This window comes from Nannobrachium achirus, assembly GCF_963921795.1.
Source record: "Nannobrachium achirus genome assembly, chromosome: 7".
Classification (NCBI taxonomy): domain Eukaryota; kingdom Metazoa; phylum Chordata; class Actinopteri; order Myctophiformes; family Myctophidae; genus Nannobrachium; species Nannobrachium achirus.
This window is the reverse complement of record NC_137816.1, coordinates 25,943,676-25,966,179: the sequence shown is the minus strand read 5'-3', so window position 1 is coordinate 25,966,179 and position 22,504 is coordinate 25,943,676. Positions and strand designations below refer to the sequence as shown.

The window sequence follows — 22,504 nt, the reverse complement described above, 5'->3', positions numbered from 1 at the left end:
TGTAGGGCTAATTGGTCTCCATTTCACTGAAACTCCATCAAGACCACTTGTTGCCCTTTCTCCCATTGCTGTACCTCCCTCCCTCTCTCTCTCTCTCTCTCTCTCTCTCTCTCTCTCTCTCTCTCTCTCTCTCTCTCTCTCTCTCTCTCTCTCTCTCTCTCTCTCTCTCTCTCTCTCTCTCTCTCCCTCCTTCTTTCTGTATTTCTCAAGAGTGCTGATACCATCAGCGAGAGGGATATCAAGACTACTTAGTATCTCTCTCTGCCTCTCAACCGTTACCGCTTTGAAGTTATTTTTCACGTAGTTTCAACCTAGCTGGCGTCTCTTTTATGGGCATGTCATTATACGTGAGATTTGTCCTGAATGTTTCCAAAATACCAAGATCTACCAGCTCGGCGCATACTGCACAAGCTTGTGGTTAATGGGAAGGCAGTGGTGTAGTCATAGTAGTAGTAGTAGTACTACTGTGACCAGTGGGGTCTGGGGGGTGCCCTTGACTAAAATATATTCTTCCACTGACACTGAATATGTGTGTGCACACATCAACAACAATTCACTGTGAGTAGACGCGGCGATGGTGAATGGAACATTGTGCTGGGATGGGAGACAAAACTAGACCCTAAATCCCTGCGTCACTCTCTGGCGTGGGGAAAGGGTGGTGGGGGACACACGGGGGCAGGGGGTTTGTCTCAGAGAAACGTTGAATAAAGATAATTTAGAAAATGGGCCCTAGCACAGTACTGCCTCTGTAACAGTCCCGTCTCCCTCCCCTCCTCTCTCCACTCCGCTATTCACCCAAGGCTGTTCTGCTTATGTTTGTTTTGATTTTGTTCCCAGAAGCTGGGTGGGGGATTTGGAGGGAGTTGAGTGGAGGCGGGGGTGGCTGTGTTGGAGAACTTTTTAAGAGATGCATGGCAAATGGTTGGTTAAAAGCAGCCAGTATGTAACTTTGTAATGAATAAAATGTAATTGTGTTCAGTCTGTGTGGTGGTAGAGTAATACAATATAACTTATACGTGTGGGGTGGTTGTATTTTGCCTCCCTGCTCTTCTACTGTCAAAGGTCATGTCTCACCTAGACACAGGATCTGACACGAATTTTGACCTGATGGTCTAGATTCATCCTGAGCAAGCACAAAGGCACCATTAGCCTAGTAAAAATGTCAGCACTTGCACAGGAAACAGGGTTTAAATCCGGGTTAGAAAAGGAAAGTTACATAGTGCAGCTTTAAGACATTTATGGTCCAAATAGGATTCAAATAGGGAGTGTGCCAGGACCCTGGAAATGGGAGCCACTTGGAAAACAAACATGTCAGAATGCATTGTTTTAACATAATGCTTATACCTGTCTTGTTCTGTGACTATCTGTGACTATCTCCTATCATCATAAAAACAATGGCATTAAGGGCAGTTTTCTCTTCTCTCTAACTCAACACAATAATAGTAGTTATTGTAGTTCACCTAAAATCTACCTTCATTTTGTTACACTGGAGTGGACCTGTACTCAATAACATTTTCCCAATAACTAATTTAAAAGGATAGACAATATTTTAACATCATTGAAAAAAATATGTTTTCCCTACTCTAAATAGCCTAATGCATTTTTTTTTACACCTCGCGGGCATGCCTGTGCTTTCTTTATTTGCCAAACAGGTGTTGGAAAAAAGCTTGCACCTGGTGTGAATGCTAAATGACTTGGAGCCATGGCAGCTTGTTTTATAGTTTGTTAATGACTCATAAATACTTCAGTAAATAATAAAGAAACCCCTTAGTTAGCTGACTGGTCTGCTGCTTTGATTCACGAGAGTAGCACTCATTAGCAAGGAGGGCCGTGAGAAAACGGTAAACACAAACACTAGCGACGAGCTCTCTTTCCAACTTAGATGCATTCAGTGACATTAAAGTTAATGTTCTCACTGACATTTGCTAAAAGCTACGGGACTAGCCCTTCAAATGGACACAGTGTCTTCGGTGATGGCTTGAACCTTAAACGTAACTAGACTCCTGCTCTGGCCTTTTGCTCCAGTGAGGATGTATTGTGCAGCAACTAGACACTTAAAATTCCTTCCTTGGTCTCAGTTACACAGGCCTTAATCCCCTAAGTATTATACAATGGTGGCTTTATGAAAGGTACACAGTGCTAAGAGGGCTTACTTATATACGTAGTAAGTGCACTCATCATAGAGACACTCATTGGTTAAACTTGATGACATTTTTTGGTTGAGATTTGATGCATTTTGTTTGATGTAGTAATGTATGTACATTTTAATTCATCTTGCGTTTGTAGCTGTATAACCAACTAACTCCTACTCCTAACCAGTAGATGAGATAAATACAAGGGATAAGATAAGCCATGTTGTATCTCTGTACCGCCCAAACATAGGGAATTTATTAATGTATGAGTTGAAACACACCATGGGGGAAAAAGTCAATCACTGAGCAATTCGGTTCATAATCATTTTATTACAAAATGTACCCTCCCATATGGTACACTGTGCTCTTAACTGTTATTCAAACACTGGCTGAGATAAGAAGTCTAAATTTGGCAGGTTTCGCAGACAACCTTTCACTACTTTTATGTGTTAACTATATTAAAGTAACATTGACCAAAACTGGCTTATCTGATTGCATATAGATGTAAAGTATATACATTCCTCAAATTCTAGCGTCATAATTTAACATATAACAACATTTTTCATTGAGACCAGCAGCTATGGAATCGGGTCCATTAACACATAATCATGACCTTCATCGCAGAACAAAAATTAGTTTCATGACAGGAGAACTTCAAGTGGTGTAGATGTGACATCAGGCAACTAGCTTCAAAATAAGAAATCAGACACCTTCAATGTCAGTCTGGATCTCCTAGCTGTAATGAAAACCATTACACCTAAGCAGACTTTAGTCAAATGTTATTTGCAACTGCTCTTTTATGGTTTGTTTAGAGCTCTTGGGTTGTAGATTAGCAGGGTTTACAGTAATACAATGATTGCCGTCAAGTGTGTGTGGGAAAGGATATAAGGATATAAGCCATTATTGTATCCTTTTCTGTGACTGACACTGATATGGTAAATACAAACCCTTGGGCACTGCCAAAAAGGTTAAGACAATCACTTGAGTTGCAAATTCTAGTTGACCCAGATCTGCCCTTAATACTAGATTTGCAATAAGTTATGCACCACATATAGCTTACTCGACTTTAGCTATCAATACTTTAAAGTGAATAATACATTTCACTTAATCTCACATATACTGCATGTACTATATATAAGAGATAATCCTTCTGTGGCATATGCCTACTATGTAACTGTTCTAAAGAGTTGTGTTCCAAAACAAGATATCCACCATCTGAAAAACATGACATATTAAGTTATGAAATTATTGCTACTGCTGTTATGATTATGAATCTTGACCAAAATCCCTAATGAAATGTTAGGATTGAAGTTATTAGCTACATTAGCTACAAAATGCAAATACGTATTTCAAGGTGGTGTAATAGCTGTGTGCTGTGTGTCACATTCCTGGTTGCAAGTTATTTTGTGTTTCAAGATGAAGGAATGTCATTTTGGAAAGAAGCCCTTCAGAAATCATTTGTACATTCATCTTATGGGGTTCAATTATGAACTAGACAAGTAGCCTATGGTTCCAGCCCTCAGTTATCTGTGGTGGTGGTGGTGGTGGTTGGGGGTAGGTAAGCAACTATTTAAAAGACAGGGGGTCTTAAAAAAAAGAGGGTGTAAAGGGTGGAAGTGGGGGCAGGAAAGGGGGGTTCAATAAAACAACCTTTGCGTGTGGGGGATGGGTCACTGACAAGAGAGGCACTTCAGTTAATTTAACTACTTGATCCCAAAACCTCTTGTCTGTTCTCTGACCGTTCCCACAAACATTTGAAGTGTTCGGTGGCTGCTGCAACAATACCGAGGCCCCCTGAAATGGAGAGGAGAGCAAACACAAGCCCTGGACGGGTCCAATGTTTGTCTTAAGTCTTAATAAAGCCACACTCCGAGGACCATTGAAATGAATCCAAACAAACAGCATCCGTTTAGAGAGGAACACAGAATGGTGTATGCCAGTGGCAAATAAACATTTGTCAAGTTTGAGGTTTTTAGTAACCTACATGGCCATACATTTTTGTGATATAGGACCATATGGAAGTGAGATGTCTTGAGGTCTGAATTCCTTAGCCTGGAGGGTTTTAGACCAAATATATCCACTCCATGCACTGTAGGTTTATGCAACAATGACCATGGCAAATCAGACAGTAACATTTTGCATACAGTATGCAGTGGAGAATTATTATGAGAACCTCACTGACCCCACAAGCCCACCACCACAAGGCTTCTAAATGGGTGCTGCTTGCACTAAATGTGAACTTCTCAGCATAATATCCGACCAAGTTGCAGAAACAAGAGCGTCACACTGACGAACCGCAGCCGGGAACCCGAGGAGACATCGCTGTACACTTCTTCTCTGTCGTTTTTGAGGTCATAGTCTTCATCCTCGTAAACGTCGTCCACGTCCGGCTGGTCCGAGATCACGCCGTGGTCTCCAATGGCGCACAGCTTGTCCATGTTCTCCTTGACCACCTCGCAGAAGGGCCTCTCCAATCCGTCGCACACGCAGCGGTTCAGGAGGACGCCACTCGGGATGAAGAGCATCTGCTGGATGGTGGCCTTGCACTTGGAGGAGCACTTCCTGCCATTGAAGAGCTGCCCACAGTATGACAGGTAGGCCGTGAGGGAGGCGTGGCAGCCTGGGTCCTCCTCGCAGCGCTGCCGGGCCTCGGTGCAGCCTATCCCGCCGGCGTCCCCCGGGTGTCTGCGGGGCAGGCACGGCTCTATGGCCCGCTTGGCACCGATGCACTCCATGTCCTTGGCGCAGTCGCATGTCTCCAGGTCCGGCCCGTTGCGGGTGTGATTGAGTCTGATCAGTGCGTTGATACAGTGGCTGGGACACTGTCTCCTGGTGCCCCTGATGTTGCCCTCACACGCCGCCAGATACTGGTTGTACGCGAGCTCGCACTCGGGCTCGTCATGGCAGCGGAGCAGCGCCTGCCAGCAGATCAGGGCATCTCCCTGCAGGGCCACCAGGGCCCAGGAGAGCAGCGCCAGGGCCAAACACCATCTCATGCTTCTTGGATGGAGTTTAGTTTAGTTCGGTGACGCGCACCTTTTCCAACAGAAAGGTTGGCACAAAGCCGGGGCGCCTGATAGAGGAGAAAGGAACTGGTTGGAATAACGTGTTCCCAACACGAGCTATGTCCAACCGAGGAAACTCCCCCTCAGGTGAAAAGAAGCTGCTTGGACTCCTCATGCATTGAAGCAAGCATGAGGTCAGTCCGTTGTTCTCCCCAGGTTGGCAGAGGGAGTGTAGCACCCTGGATTACATTAAACTTGAATTGAAACCGGGTGGGGGAAAAAAGGGTTACAAAAATCGTGGGATAAAAAAGAAGGGAAAAAAAGTTGACACATTACAGGCCAATGAATTCACAGACCAACTGGGTTTTGTTGTACGATCATTCACATACGTGTTATTATTATTATTGTTGAGCCCCAGCAGCGCACGCACACCCCTCCCCTCCCCCTCGTGTGTGCTGCCCCGGACAACTCCTCACACTGAGCCCGTTCCGTAGAAATCACCAGTCCTGCCTTTAACTGCGGGACACCGCGCAGCCAAATGTTCATTCCGAGAACAATGTCCGCTCAAAAGTAGAAACCAAAAAACACAACAATGTCAACTCACAGAGTGCCCAACAATGCCAAACGCATCAATGAAGAGTTAGTAGTCTACAGCACATACCACCGACTCCAACACTCCTCGGGTGTCCTGTACGTTGACGCGTATTTCTTCTTTGCAAACTTTTATAGTCCACGGCTCCGTTTTTTACACTCCAAGTCATCTCTCTTCTTCCCATTGTTGTTTCCAAGTATTCCAATGCATTTTGCTTTAGTAGACGAGGTTGTGGCCGTAGCATTTTTCAACCCGCTATGTCTTTGTTCTTCCCCTGCTTTCCTCTCTCTCTCTCTCTCCCCCTCTCTCTCTCTCTCTCTCTCTCTCTCTTTCTCTCGATCTCTCTCTCTCTCTCTCTCTCTCTCTCTCTCTCTCTCTCTCTCTCTCTCTCTCTTGCAGTTACGAGTCACGCTTGGCCGAGCATTTCCCCACACTGGCCTACCTCCTTCTCCAGAGAAAGGAAAAGAAAGGAAAGTTTTCCTTCCCCCCCCCCCCCCCCCCTCCTCCTCCTCCTCCTCCTCCTCTCTCTCATTTACAACCCCTGCCAACGATTGGTCGTCATTGAAGAGGCAGCAGCAGCCGTGGGACCCATTTCTGTAGCAACAGTTTGCGAAAACAGGGGACGAATATGATCAGATAAATGGCAGTGTTTATAATTTTGTACCAAGCTGCGATCTGTGTGGTCCTCGACTGTCTCCCTCCTCTTGCACAGTGGTGGAAAAAGTAGGCTACTCAAACTCTACAAGTAGTCCTTTACTTGAGTAAAAGTACAAAAGTGTTGGTATTAAAATGTAGGCTACTGAAAGTACCAAAAGTAGAAATAGGCTAACCACTCGTTATGCAGAAAATCCCATTTCAAGTTTTCAAATGTATATAAATATTTTGCGACGCATTGTGAGCTTGTAGATCGTATATTTTCTGATAGGCCTAGGGCTGAACGCTGAAGTTGTTAATGTATGTTTTGTAATAAATAATAATCAAAAGCTAAAGTAGGCCTAAAACTAACTAAAGTGTTCAAATAAACGTAGTGAAGTAAAAAGTACAATATTTGCCTCCGAGATAAAAGTATTGGAAATTGGAAATACACCTCAAAAGGTTACTTTTGTAGCCTACAGTAGCCTACTTAAGTATATAGGTCTACAGTTACTTTACACCACTGTTCTTCTCTTGCAGCCTTATTGCAAAACAACACAGCCATGGGGATTGGGGAGGTGTGCTGACTGGGACACATGCATGCATGTGTGCATTCCACTGAAAGAAGCTCACATCTGCAAACCCTGTTCTAAATTTTCAGTGGAGGAAAAACAAATCTGCTTCTTTTTAGCAGACGATGGATGGGAAAACTTCCAGCTATGATAGCTTGGTGTGAAGTGAGTGAAGACTCGCTTTAGTTTAAAAATGCTTCTCACTAATTGTCACATCACATCTCTCTCTCTCTCTCTCTCTCTCTCTCTCTCTCTCTCTCTCTTCCCAGAACCCCCTCCTTCTGTCGAGTTTTTAAGCCCCGATTGATAGAGGAGAATGGCAGAGAATGGTGTTTTCTGGCCCGTTTCACCTCAATTGTGTCAGATTGGCCATGCAGTGGCCCCAGTGTCTTTGCCTGTAGCTGAAGATTGTTCACGCACTGGGGCCTATCAATAGAGTAAGGTTTCAGCATCAATATATTTTACAGCTCTCCCCTTTCACAGCACACTTGAAAACTACCAAGAGCTCAGACTCTCTTGCCATTGAAATGGTAACTAACTTGATTTGGGGGGAAAAGAACTCAGTCTGTTCTGCATTTATTTTTTTACAAAGCAGTTCCAGCCATTTTCCCCCTTCCAAGTAGTTACTCCGAATTGGAAGACATGCGTCTGACATGGTATCTCAAAGTTACATTTAACCAATGAATTCATCATAGGCTACGTAGCCTTTATTAAAAATTAAAAATAACATAAATAAAAACAATTCTCTCTCTCTCTGTGTGTGTGTGTGTGTGTGTGTGTGTGTGTGTGTGTGTGTGTGTGTGTGTGTGTGTGTGTGTGTGTGTGTGTGTGTGTGTGCTTGCGTGCGTGCGTGTGTGTGCGAGTGCGTGCGTGCGTGCGTGCGGCTTCATAACTTCAGCATCCAAACATCACTGTTACTGCCAGATGATATGTCATTGGGTTTTTGTCTCCACCTGGCGTTCAGCCTCGTCTGATTTGTTTGTCATTTTACCTATGCATTTATACTGAGAACTATCATGAACAGAACTAGTCTGGCTCCAGAGTAATCAGGGCAGGCTAGTACAGAATAGTAGCCTAGTTCTCAAACCTTTTCATGCCAAAGACCCCCAAATTGAAATGTATTTGGCCACGGATCCCCATCTACAAATGTTTATGCCAGCTAGGACCGCCAGAAGAGAAGATTTATATTAAAAAAAGTTTCCAATATATTTTTTTATATTTTTCGAAATATTTCAAAAATAGCCAACATAATGGATAAAGTGGTTAAAACGATTGATGCAACATTAACTAGTCTGATTTTGCTGGGGACCCCCTGACAAATTATTCAAATAATTGTAGTAAAAAGAGCAAAAAAGTACAGTAGCCTACTTAAATTAAATGTAGGTACTTATTTACATTTCACCACTGGCAACTCGCTAATTAGTACAGAGTTTGGGGCATTTTAGTGTTCAGAATAATGATTTTATAATCCCACTCCAGACTTCTTGTGGAAACCCAACCCTCATAACATAATTCTTTAGCAAAAACAAGCTTTGCATAAAAACAACAGAAAAGAAACAGCCGGGGAATATATCATAAAAATCAGTTTATTGTGGTTTCAACTGTCAGATTTTTAAATAACAGAGACATTTCCAGAGATGAGAGCCACCATGTGAATCAGTGTCCCAGCCATTACCTGAAACACATGTCCCACTGCAACATCAAACAAAACAAAAAGACTTCAAGTTACACACTCATAAAGAGATATCAGCTTGCTCTGGAACACCAAGCTCACACACAACCATTTGGTCTCACTTAACAAACACGTTATTGTAGCTACAGTATCATATTAGAGATGTAGCCTACTTGTTGCAAAGATTGCCTGCCTTTCTTAATACTCTATGTCACATACAGACTTTGCGAACTATCACAATACATGAACTATTGCCAAAAGGTTTTTCTGTTGTCCATATAGCAATGGCGTATCACCACTGTAAGACAATTAGGAAAACCCTAATTTGATGAATAAATGTATACAACAGTACAATAAAATGTTTATATTTTCTGATTATATTGTGATAAAGTATGTAAAAAATGTTTTTTTTAGTGCCACAACCTGCACTGGGACCATAAGTGAAACACAAACATGAAAGGTTATGGATGATGAAACCCCTCATGCGCCACTGCTGCATGAACCTTCAGAGGAAACTAGGGATGCAATGATATCGCTATCGGACGATATTTGCTGCTATATTGGTCAATATCAACAAAGTTGTCAAATGTATAGATGGCAGTAGCCGATATTTATCTGTTGTTGATATAAGCATCAATTTTGTGCTGGCTATGTTGCCGTATTGGTTATCTGCAGCCTACCAAGCTGCAGATTCTGAAGTTATTTCTTATAATTGATATTTATTTGTTTCCCTGGCACAAAAGGGGGATAATTACACCCAAAACAAAATAAACAAATTTCGGTATCAGCTAAATTGTTATTTTAAACATCGGTATCGGCCAAGAATTTCCATATCGGTGCATCCTGAGAGGGTCCCTAAGATGTATGATTATGGATTATGGAGTCACAGCTTCTATTAACGTAGCTAGAAAACAGGTCAGAATATACCAAGTACATAGTATATGTTCAAAGGACTGTGTGCCGTTTAACGTAATGAGCAGCTCTGACAGCCAAAGGACAACATTTTTTCAAAGACACCACTTGACATAACATACTGGCTAAATGACACCGAACCACCAGTACAAGACACACCACTACAGATAGGAGGTCAATGAGATAAACCCAGTGGGCTGAAGACAAAAGTTGAAAGGTCATTTAGTCACTCCTGGGTGGAAACCTTGTATGTTAAAACTCATACTTTTCAGGAAATTAAATGTTAAATAAAATGTAGTTATTTAGTCACAATCTCTTGTTAATACTTGCCATTAGTTCAATATTTATGAAACCCACATTTTCCTTTTAAATAGATTTTCCCTACATTTTTCAATAGAGTCTTGTATGACCAAATAGGGGGTTAATTTACAAAAAAGGAGAAAAGTTGAAATATGGAGATACAAGGTTTCTGCCTGACAGCAACGATCTGATGGTTCAATCCAAGACCCAATGAGTCGACTAAACACAGACTGAATAAAGGCCTGCTGCCGAAACAGTAGCACAGATAAACAGCACAAACAGTTACATTTAGCCTACTGTACATCTTATACAGATATACCTGGATATTTAACACATATACCCAGCTTTATAATTTGGGTGAGGGGGAGTCAGAAAAGGGCAGAGAGAGTGATACGTATCTGACAACATGATGATTGACAGTGATTTGACAGTTAGCCGACCAATTGGTGCAAGCTTAAGTGACACTGCTTGCTCAAATGTCACCAGGAAGGAACAACATGGCTGCTGTAATTGATTAAATGTTATTTTCGTCTTGTCATTGTGATAAGGCTATATGGGTATGCGGTAAACAAATCAGACGATAACCGAAGAGATTTCACAAGATTTGGACATCCTTTGTATTGTGCCACATCCTTCACGTTGGAATGTATTCGACATAACTTTGGCATGTGACTTGTATACATACAAAGCATGTACATTTGTCTTTATCCTGCACAGACTTAATTCCCTGACAACAAGATAGATGTGGAGTAGTCACTCAGTATTTTAATTTATATGTCATCATAATAAATTAAAGGATGATGGTAAAGTTTACATTTCATTGTACTGGTAGATTTACTTGTAGTGCAGTACAAACTTTCACACCCTTTATTATTTCCTTTCATGGAGACTATGATTAAATATGTATATTTAACCATAAATATGTACTTTTACCCCACATTTACTACAACATTTGTTTCAGCAAATTATAAGATTGCTGTTGAAGGTGGCCTTCTTTTTTCTTCCTGCCTCGTACTGTTGAGATGCAACTTCTCAGTGGTTTGCAGAAATGTACGTTTCTTGTCAGACTATAATAGATAGCATTTGTACACTCAGGAATGTACTGTGTATATTGTAATACTGCAGGGCAGTGATGTCCAGTAGTGTGCCTAGCAGAGCCAACAGTACACACAACACTTCATCACACCAGCTGGTTTGGACTAATTAGAACACCTTCCACTAGAGGGGGAGAGAACTCATGGATGAAATGTGCTGGTGTTCTGTTTGGTTAGCAGGCAAACATGCATACTATTAGTCTTCCATGACACAATGATGACTGGACACTTCTGATGTAGACCAATAATAGATCCTAACATCATGTGAGGTACACAGAGAGAGAGAGAGAGAGAGAGAGAGAGAGAGAGAGAGAGAGAGAGAGAGAGAGAGGGAACAGGAGAAGAGAAAGACGGTTGGCAGGAGATGAGGACTCAAAATTAAAGGCTAACCTACACTTCGTTGCACAACAGTGTAGATAATTGTTGCTCAACGGAATAAATTACATATTTTCAACTGAAAAAGTCACAATACTGTTTTCTTTTCCAGCAGTAAAATATGTATTTTTTAATCTTTGAGATTGTATAAATTAAACCGTTAAATAGTTGGCCAGATCACATGAGACTGCAGTTTTCCGTCTGCTTTTTGAGGTCTTCCAGGGTGGCCTGCGCCTTGTCCTTCAGCTGGTCCATGTCCACGTTCTGGATGCTGGTCAGCTGGCCCAGGACCGAGGACTTGCTCTCCTCCTCCTGGTTGTCCTCTGCAATCATCTTCGCCAGCTCTGTGGGCAGGCACACGTCATCTCCGGCCGCTTGGATCTGGGTCTCATCTACCTCGTTCTGAGACACGCACACGCACACGCACACACACACACACACACACACACACACACACACACACACACACACACACACACACACAAAAGTATAAATGCATTCAATTACTTTAACTCAAACACACAGATATGGATATGGAAATGCATACACAAATATGCAAAGATGTTGATTCACACAAACAACGTTAGGAAAAACACAGACACACAATCTGTCAGGAAAAGCTCTGGGGAAAAAGAAAAAAGCCACAGTGGGGAAGTGGTAAATATAAATGCATCTTCTTTGCCTCTTTCAGGCATAGTAGAGAAGACATCTGGACACTTAGATCAACCCATTTATTGTAATATCTAGGTCAGTGATTCCCAACCTGTGGGCCAGGGCCCACTGGTGGTCCGTAAGGATGTTGTCAGTGGGCCCCCAAATATCTAACTACACATTAACATTTCAATGATAATAGACTGTAACATTGCTATGAGAAAAAAAAAGAAATGTTTAAAACATTGAAAATGTTTTCATTGTTATAACAATATAAATAGGAACGTAAAAGTATACTACATTAGTTCCATTGATCCGAGCTGGAATTGATTGATTATTAAAATAAACATGCTCTGAAAATACACACCGCCTACCCATCTAACCAATTAACAAGGCAATAATCGGCTGTTGTGTTAAGTTGCCAGATATGTGAACTGCACACGCTTTTGAGATGATTGAGGGACCAAATGTTGCTTTTCAAAGGCTACACAGCAAAACGGGTTGTGCGTTTACCTTTGGTAGTCTGTATTTATCCCGGAAATGAGTTCGGACTGTCGCTCGCTCAGCCTTCTTCTGGGCAAAATTTGCTTCTCGTTCCTGCCTGGGAAGGGGGAGATTATTATTATTATTATTATAAATACTGGAGATGCTTCTGTTCATAGAAACAGTCAGATAATCTCATGCAGCTTCTAACTGAAGCCTCTAATACTAGCTAATACTGCCTTCAATTAACTCTACACCTCTGTGGCGATAAGAAGGATTTAATTGTCAAAACAGTGACTCCTTCCAACCCACACTTATTTAATATGAGAATTAACCTCTCTATCGTTTCAAAACCTCTTCAATGCCCTACTTCATCATACTACAGCGTCACACAAAAGTATACAACAGTTTTAAAATTCAATCCTGAAAAGTATTCAGTTTGAATGAGGTTTCAACCCAACAGAGACTTGATACTCAGCAATACAGTTGGCTATATTTAATGTTGGGCATTAAAGGTGGTGTAAGTTTTACAAGCCATTGCGCTTTCTTGTGGTTTAAATCCTTTTAGTAGACCTTGGGCTCTATTTTGATTGTCTTAAGTACCAGCTCTTATGCCTTAACGTAAAGGACTGTCCATACAGTCTCCGACCACCAAACCTTTCGTCAGAGAGTTCCGACTTTCCCACGTGCAGCTTTCCGAACTCTAATTCGGAGTAATGCTTTTCCGAAGATGTGAGTGACGTCATTTTGTGGTTGAACCAGACCTTTCCGACAAAAAGTTTGGTGGTCGGAGTCGGAGACAGTATGGACAGGCCTTTAAGTTAAGGTCTGGATACCAATCTTATTCAATAAGGAGTGAGAACACCACAAAGAACATTCATCAGCTCAGATTTGATCATGTTCCAGTTCCAATATGTAAGGGATAACGTCTGGCTGAGAGGTCGTTATCGAGAAATACAATCCCGACAAGCTGATAACCGACTGAATCAGACTGAAGTGCTAGTTTTAGCTACACAAATGGATCTGTAAATGACATCTTTACAGAAAGAGTTTAATTAACAGAGGGTTTTTAAGTGTAGGGACAGCATGAGGTGAATGAGCAGCAGCACTTAATGCCAGATATGCTGTGCTCCCTGAAAGCCCAGATGTAGCCTGCTGTTAGTTCAGTGCTCAGAATGTTCAGTCCACTGAGATGTAGAGCCAACAGTCTGCAAACAGCAGACGCTTAACAGCCTAGAATCACACCACTAGTCCCCTGCAGCGAGCAGACCTAAATCGGGACCGATATGCATTAGATTAGGCCATGGACCCCAGATGTGATATGATTCTGTTTTTTATCTCTGCAACCCCAATCTACACTGTAAAGTCCTCAGTGGTAATTTAACTCAATCACTCATTCAGCTGATGGGGACCCTCTGCAAACCCTCAAGGGCCCCTGGAGGTCCATGGACCCCACGTTGAGAAACAGTGACCTAGATAACCTTCATAGCCTCCACTCTCATGCTCCACTAATGCTGTTAACAAACCTCTACCCACGATCATGCAAGCTATGCATAAGATTAGTTTCAAGGTATTTCTGCGTACAAAACGGAACACAGTGGAGGGCAGAGGAGAGGGCTCTGAAGTGCAATCAGACCGTGGACACCACCATTATGAGATGCCCAACATGGCATTGTAGAGTTGTTGTTGTTGTTGCTGTGAGGGTAGTCTATCTATTCAGTACATGTTTCCAGTTAGGTTTTTAAATCGAGTGATTTACCTAGATCTCTTGGTTGGTACATAATAATAGCTGCTGGAATCAGGCCACGCTTTTGAGATTGATTACCCCCACCCTCCAAATGTTTTTTCTGTAAATCTGCTTTTACTTCTCCTAGTACTGATGATCTCTATCTATAGATAGTATTGTCTTTATGTCTTGATGAATTGAATACACAGGACCACAATGGAAACAAACCCTTAGGGCTTTTTGTGCTATGTACTTTTTATGTTAATAAAGTATTCAATCAATCAATAGATGAGCCTTCATCAGGGTCCAGTAAAACAGACCTGAGTTGCAACTGTACTTAAATAGTTTTTTCCCGTCTACACCAAATCTCTTTGGCAAAAATAGCCGATCTACAAACTTTGCATTGCGACGCGTTGTGAGCTTGTAGATCGTCTATTTTTGGCATATGTTTCCCCCCAGAATATGGATGCTGGGTTTCAAGTGGTTAAGTAACGTAGGAGTGCTTTGTGGGCTCAGATGAAGGCTCTTCCAGCTGAAATGCGTTATTCAAAGCCATACTAAAATAAAGTAAAAGTAAAAATGTATTTCAACTGAACAACATGCTTTGGATCTTTTTTTAAGTTCACGCCAGGAGTACTCAACATTGTTTTCCACAAAGGAACACAATACCTCTATCATCCCTATGTATCTGTTATGATGTGTGACTTTATTGTAGTACGGTATGAACTATGTGGCTTTGATGATACTCTTTCTGTCTATGGTTGCAATGTTTAAGAAATGCTGTTGTCTGTCTGGAAATCGTTGATAGGGAGTAGGACATTATCACATCAATAAATATACAATATATCAACAGACCGAGGCTACTATTTTGCCATTTTTCATTGGCTTCCATCTTTTCCAATAGTAAGAAGTACAATTTTAAATGACATCAACCCAATGAAGATATTGTTGTTTGCTCCTCTAAACAGCCATGTGATGCCTCCAACAGAGGGCAGACTGCTGGCACAGTCCTCTCAAAGTCAATTTCACTCAAATGTTAGTAGGGCAATTTTTAATTGTCCATAATGAAATCTTCCCTCATTAAATTGTGCCTGCACCATATAAGCCATGAGAAGGCATAGAACGGGGGCTGATTCAAGGAGCCCTGTGGCTAAACATAGACTTAATAATAACAGCCATGAAAGTGATTACAGTCAATCAATGACACAAAGAGCCTAGACTGCGTGATTATTACATAATGTATTAACATCAAAAGATGAGATAGCATTTATCCAAAACAGAGCTGGGGAAATCACACAGGGGTGACATTAAACGACTGGAGCTATCAAGTCAAGGCTTAATTTGAATACGGTCCGAGGGGACAACGTACATTAAGACCGTGGGGAGTGTTTGTGCCCCTGCGTGTCAACGGTGGAAGGTCATTCCTTTTTTTATCTGTTTAAATATAGTATTCATGATGCTGTCCGAACCAGCCCAGAGTTTCACAACGCATCAACATGAAATAAACAATCTTCAACTGGCGGCGGCGGCCTCAAATAGCTCTGCTGCCCGCCTTAATGTCTTCTTCCTCTCGACCTCTCAAGGGCATCAGATGTCACTATAGCTATAGCTTGTCACTGTGGCTGTGTGCTAAATGTGATAAAAATGACTCTGTGTGTGACATGCCACCGTGAACAGGCCATCGCCAACGTCCAGCTCCATTTCTACTTCCCTTGCTTACCTCAGTGATGTATGATGTGTCTAATAATTCACCACCACTGAAGGTCATGGTATGGTGATGATGTTGTGTATGAGGTCACACAGTGGCCTGTAGGTAGAACATAATATACCAGATATATATCGTTGTTGTTGGGTGGAAACCTTGTATCTCCAAGTTTCAAATGTGTAGGCCTATATTCTTTCGCAAAGTAAAGCCCTGCTTCATCATACAAGGCCGTCGCACAAAAGCAGTGAAAACAGCAGATCTACAAGGCAAGCACAGCAACCAAGTCTTAATTTAGTATAGAGGGTGTAATGGTTAACCAAATAGCCATTCCATCCTGAATGGTGATCAAAAGGGAACACCTGTTCCATCCATCACAATAGTAGGCCTATGTGGCATATATATATATGCTTATGTGGCAGCACCCCAGGGTGCAATCAGGGAGGAGAGGCCACGCCCCCTGTGTTAACAGCTAATGGTACATTTCTAAAGGGTCATGATAGGTCCATGTGGGAGACATCAATAAATTATTGATTTAAGTAAGGTTCCTCGTAAACAGACACATTTTCATGTAAATGGTGCATACATACAGAGCCTTTGTCCAATGTGCTTCACTTTCACCCACACACAGATGGTGAAGGAAACTTTGAAAGTTAACCCAGAGGGAACCTTCTGTTAACCAAGTGGCCAAAACAAATTTAAAATGTTACCAAACCATATCAACATTTCTTCATTTGTCTATAAAATAGTAGATCTCCAAGCTCACAGCATGTAGAGGCGGTGTGATCTGATCTTGTAGATCTACCATTTTCTAACATTTTGTGAAACATATGACATAGGCCTACCCAAAATAATAATCTCTGTGACCCTTTATGGGTGGAGCCTGCAGCACCGCCCGGGTCAGGGCAGTGAGTTCCCTCGGCTGTGGAACTCACTGCTTGAGGACCTCAGGCAGGCAAACATGTCCTCTTTCAAATATCTCTTTTATAAAAACTCATCTATGGAATAGCTTTTTTGTAATTGATGCACTGTTGTAGGCTATCATTATCTTTTCTTTGAATATTAACTGTTATTGTAAAGCACTTTGTAATCTTGTTTTTGAAAGGTGCTATATAAAGTTATTATTATTGTTGCTCCCTGGGTCGACCAGGGAGGGGAGAGTGGGGAGTGGGGTCCCACCATCACCACTCACGCATAAGATCCATGCAATCATTTAATGAGCTTATGCATAGCCTTCAATTTCCTCATGGAACTAATATGTAATAATAATTATCCAGGTTAGCAGCAGTCCCATCTTTTGACCTCTTGAAAGCCAATAAGGGACCAGTGGCGACTGAAAAACAACCAAAAGCAACACAGGCACACATTATCAGAGTTTAGTAATTGGATGCCTTGGGTATAAACCTCACATGCATGCTGCCTCTCCCTCTCCCTCTCCCTCTTCCTCTCTCTCTCTCTCTCTCTCTCTCTCTCTCTCTTTCTCTCTCCCTCTCTCTCTCTCTCTCTCTGATGATAGCAACATGACTAAGGGCAGTGGAATGCCATGCTTAGATTGCCTACTCTATTGGAAGAAATAAAAAAGAAAAAAAGAGAAAAGAACAAGAAAACAAACAAGAAAAAAGAAAAACAACACCACCAAAAAAAGTCCCAAATACTACAAATTCTCGCCCCACAGCAAATAGGCTACAAAAGAACAGTTGATCTGGGCTGGGGAATCACGGATGCTTATTCCGTGAGCAGGAGAGTGAACATCTGATTTGGCCGGTGGGAGCCGTCATGCTAATTGATTGTGAGGTGTTGTCTCGTGTGTGAACTCTCTGTTAACCAAATGACCTTGTTGCTGCAAATGTCACTTTTAATATGTAACACCACCACGGTCCTCTGGAGACGAGCATCACGAGGGACGCGCACAATATGGAAGAAAGAAACCTCCATGGTATTCATCATGAATCAACGTTAACATTTTGGCAAGGTGATCAGATTTGGTCTAATCTATCATCCCAGAAAACCAGACTCATTCTGGAATGAATTTATGTATTATTCATATTCAATTATTGACAAATTCTTTGTTCGGTTTACTATTAAAGTATTGACTTATTCTATCCTATTATTGCAGTCTATAAGATGTGAAGTAAACGTTTTCACTGTCACTGGAACAGAGTGATGTGTCCAAAAAGCTTGCCCGATGTCCACCCCCGCTTGTGAGTAGGTTTCATTTGTGTGTAGGTTTAATTACATTTTAATTTCAGCTCCTGCATGCCGAGAAAATAATTCCCAGTACAAATTCCCGCGGGAAGGTGCTGTCCTACATTATTTACCAGGAAGCGATCCCGGGGCGAGGAGCAGATGTGCGCCGAGTGCCGAGCGCTGTTAGCACTGATGCGTAAAGTAGCGCATGGCACTACTTTACTTTACGCATCAGCTTTACAGCTTTACAAACTGCATTACAACACCTTTACACGACACATTTGTTCTAAATGCCAACACTCCTTTTTGAATTCCGAAACAGATTCATTTACGACAGCATTTGAAAAGCCTAAATCATTCTCCTTACTTTTCCTCTTCTAACTGCTCCTTGTACTGTTCAAATTCCTCCTGGGTCATTCCTTGCGCGGCGGCTTCCGATTTCTCCGCCTCGGGTTTCTCCTCCATTCCTCCCGTAAGGTTCTTCAACTGTCCGCCCACCATGTGTTTGACCATGAAAGAAGCCATCCTGAGCCTTGGAGTTCCCCGCTCACTTGCCCCGGTGAAAAGTTTGAAATCTCTGGGACGAGTGTAGGCTACGACGCGCTCTTGTCTTGGATACCGGAGCGCGGCGGTGATCACATAGAGACCCGGCCGAGAGAGAGTGGTGCTCTACTTTGGTTCGAAAGTAAAAAAAACGCTTGATGGGAAAGAAAATTATTATTAAGAAGCGGGGGGGGGGAAGAGGAAAAAAGAATACGTTTTATTCCAGCTACGCGTCGATCCTTCTCTGGTCAGGAGTAGTTTCAGCACCACTACCGACGGACAGCTCCGCGTTGTAGGGAAGCTTGTCGTGTTGAGCGGGACAGAGCTGCTCAAATAATGAGTCAACAAGTCTGACTCCTTGTTCTACCAATCCCGTAGTAGGCCTGTTTCCCTCCTCCTATCACACACTGGTTCCCAAACACTGGGTCGGGACCTATTTGTGGGTCGCGGACACATTGTTATGGATCCCTGCATAGTATAGCCTATTTCATAACATCCCAAAAATGTGGATGACTTAAAATTATTCTTTCAGTAATTTCATGAAGAAATAAAAGAAAAATCTAAGAAATTCCATAAATTAGACAACTTTATTGCACTGTGAGCTTGTAGATCTGCTGTTTTCACTGTCTGGGTCCCAGCCCAGGCAAATGTTTAATTTCTCTTTCGGGTATTGAGCTAAAAAGTTTGAGAGCCACTCTGTAACCTACAGCATGGTTAGACGATATAAACACGGGACCTCGTGATTCGCCGTTGGATTTATAAGTCACTATTGAGTCAGACAGACAGCGGACCCCAGGCAGGGAGAAAACACAGTGACGAGTTAGTGTGTCACTGACTGTCACATGATTTCCCCATGTCTCTCTAGGCTCATTTTCTACCACAGCTTTCCACAGAGTAGCCCTCCAATCAGTAATCCTTCCATTTTAATTTGGAATACGCATAATAACAACGTTTTATTGCCAATGTTGACCAATACTTTTTGAGGCTACAAATGTCAGGAATAATTCTACAAGCAAAATATATTTCTAGTAATTACATTTATTAGAGAGCCATGAATTAGGCCTATTATTTATACCCAGACAGTTAAGCAGAAGTTTTAATCCGAGTTGATGTGCTGTCTGAATGTAGTATAGGATATGCTCTTCACTGTCCGCTAGCCTATAGGTTCATCTTGTACAGTATATTCATGTTTTGCACAAGCTATTTGTCATTTAATGCTGATCAGCTAAACTTGACATTGTCATATTGCATTTACCTATGTGCAAGAGTAGGCCTATGTGTCTCCGAATGGGTAGCCTACAATAGGTATCCCAACCTGATAATGTATTCTATGAATTGAACATTGCATCACATGTATACATTGTGACATTGCATCACATGTAGTCTAGTGTGAAAAGTATAAGAAATAGTACATTCATTGCATAAACACATAATATAGGGAGTTAGTTGCGACTGTAGGTCGCAGTTTACTCTCAGAACCGTCACAGCTTGTCCGTATACCGGTACATCCGTCCGTCCGGATGGACATATACACTTTTGTAAGGTCTTGCCGCTCGGACATCATGCTCTGATGTCACTGTGATGTCAGGGGAACCACTCTAACAGAATGGGTTTGCCGCTCTGACATCATGCTCTGACTTCACTGTGATGTCAGGGGAACTACACTAACAGAATCCCTTTTATGCCCATATATGGAGTTCCCAGATGTCATCAATATTAAGCCCATATCTAACAGGACTTCATATGGGAATGCCCATATATGGAGGCCACATCGGCCACATACCACACTAACAGCCATATATGGCCAAGACAGATGACCAAGACAGCCCATATATGTGTGGCTGGTTCTACAGACATCTCTATGTATGGGCATAAAAGGGATTGTATGTATGATGTCAGATATCATAGACGTCATAGGACTTTCACAACGAATAACTGAGAAAGCATGTTTGGGCTTTCACAGCATATACAGTATATGGATCTCCATATATGGGTACCAGGGGTCTCCATATATGGGTACCAGGGGTCTCCATATATGGGTAACTGGTCCGATATACATCACTGGCCAGATGGCCAAGACATGGCGCAACCTTGCCCTTTAGGGCGAGTCGCTTGTCGCCCTGAGGCATCTTACTAGTTGTATTGTAGAGTATTTTCAATAAACAAATTATTTTCATTGCGGTTTATACAAGGCAAAAGACAAAAGACAGATTTAGGCTATACTTCATCTCATGGCGGTGTTGCACGCCAAAAATAGCAGACTTTGAAGCTCCCGTGCATATTGGTAATTTTCTCAATAAAAGAGCCTCAACATGAATGGTAATTTGATAGAGTCACTAATGGCCTCAAAATGTACTGTAGTATCTTTCCCTTTATGAACAGGTGAGGGAGTTATTACTGTCAGACTCAGCAGCATGCTGACTCTCTCTGCTGGGCCCTTTTATCCAGCATGACTGCAATTTGAGCCCATTGGATAAAAATAGATGACAATGGCAATTTTAGAACAGTGGACATATGCACCAATGTGCCCTTATCCGAGCATCTTGTCTTTCAGACGAACCCTATAGCGGGCACTCAGTAAACCATATTATACATTTAGAATTACATTAGTCTGGTTCAGATTTCTCAGGACATTATGCTTGAGGTTATTCAGGATGTCAGAACTCTTCTGGGGGAAAAAAAAGAAAAGAACAAATAATAATCAGTTTAATACATGTGTAAAAAATAAATAGACATTTTTCAAATGTTGGTTAATTTAAAAAGACAGAGAGAAGAAAGTTGACCTGTCTTTAACAAAACTGGCGAGATAACCAAGAGTCTTTTCTTCTTGGTGTATAAGCTATGACTTTAGCCTACCAGAACACATAAAATAGGGAAAATGCAGTTAATCACAATAGTCTTAGAAGTGTTGTGTGATATTCATTTGTTGAATAGCTCTATTCTTCAACATGTATTTACCCAGGGTAGGTATGCTGAGCATGAGTGCACTTTTTCTAGCCTGGTTCCAGACCCTGAATCGCTAGCCACACCCCTTTAATTTTTTTGTTTGGGCGATTCAGGTCTGGAAGTGCTGTCATTGAAGAGGTTTTCCTCATTTGGAAATCCGTACGGCGAATCAGCGTCGCTTCAACTCGATGACATCAGGGCTTGAGCAGCGTTCCAAGTAACCCACTTGGGCTTGAGCAGCGTTTCCAAGTAACCCAGTGCCGCCGCCGGACCGTACTGCACATTCCCAAACATAAACACTACGTCATATGCTTTGCTACTGTTGTGATTGGTCAGGCGGTGAACCAATCACAGACGACTGCATCTTTGGCAACGCCCATCCCAGAAACTGCTGCGGATGAAAGCACGTTCAGACTGAATAATGGAGTGAAACGAAATGTCAATTCAGGCTGAGTGTCAGGCTACACTTTTTCAGCAATGCCCTGCACAGTCATAGCCTGGCCTGGCCAGACTAATATCAATGCATACATTTAGTCTGGGATTTCTGAATGGAACCTGCATTTCCAAGGAGAGCATTTTAAAAAATGCCTCTGGGGATAAACCCACCCCATATTTGCATACTGGTTCCTGATTGGTGCCCCACTACTTCGGTGGCAGCGAAATCCAATCACAACCGAGTGGGGCCAGACTAATCTGAGGGCTATTTATTTCTTTTTCTTTTGCGCTGCCAGATTTGTCTGGTTTCAAGGCCAGCACTGACACACAGACACCCACCCACCATATGATACACTATACAGATCTCTCCGTCAACTCTTTAGTGAACAGATGTTTTGTTTTTAGGCCAGGACACCAATTTCATCCAATTCAGGAGAGAGAACTCATACTAGATACAGGATAAACTGGAAGTTATTTAAAATAAGATAAAATAAAAAGGAGAGAAAAAAGAGCAGACAAAATTGGAACTGGAACACTGTAAAAA

General features: G+C 42.0%; 2 protein-coding genes across 2 annotated transcripts; both read right to left on the bottom strand.

Moving 5' to 3' along the window:
• Positions 1 to 2,452: 2,452 nt before the first annotated feature.
• LOC308288554 (growth arrest-specific protein 1) lies at positions 2,453 to 5,552 on the bottom strand. The gene has a single exon (XM_080730021.1). The coding sequence runs from the start codon at positions 5,126 to 5,128 to the stop codon at positions 4,376 to 4,378; it is 753 nt and encodes a 250-aa protein (XP_080586147.1). The 5' UTR covers positions 5,129 to 5,552; the 3' UTR covers positions 2,453 to 4,375.
• Positions 5,553 to 11,464: 5,912 nt separating this feature from the next.
• cplx3b (complexin 3b) lies at positions 11,465 to 18,561 on the bottom strand (the record flags this gene model as incomplete). The annotated part of the gene is made up of 3 exons (XM_080730130.1): positions 11,465 to 11,689; positions 12,452 to 12,539; positions 18,404 to 18,561. 3 exons carry the CDS (start codon positions 18,559 to 18,561, stop codon positions 11,465 to 11,467), a joined length of 471 nt encoding a protein of 156 aa, XP_080586256.1.
• Positions 18,562 to 22,504: the final 3,943 nt, after the last annotated feature.

Excerpts from the sequence above, each read along its gene's own strand:
- LOC308288554 (XM_080730021.1), bottom strand. The coding sequence starts at position 5,128 with ATGAGATGGTGTTTGGCCCTGGCGCTGCTCTCCTGGGCCCTGGTGGCC.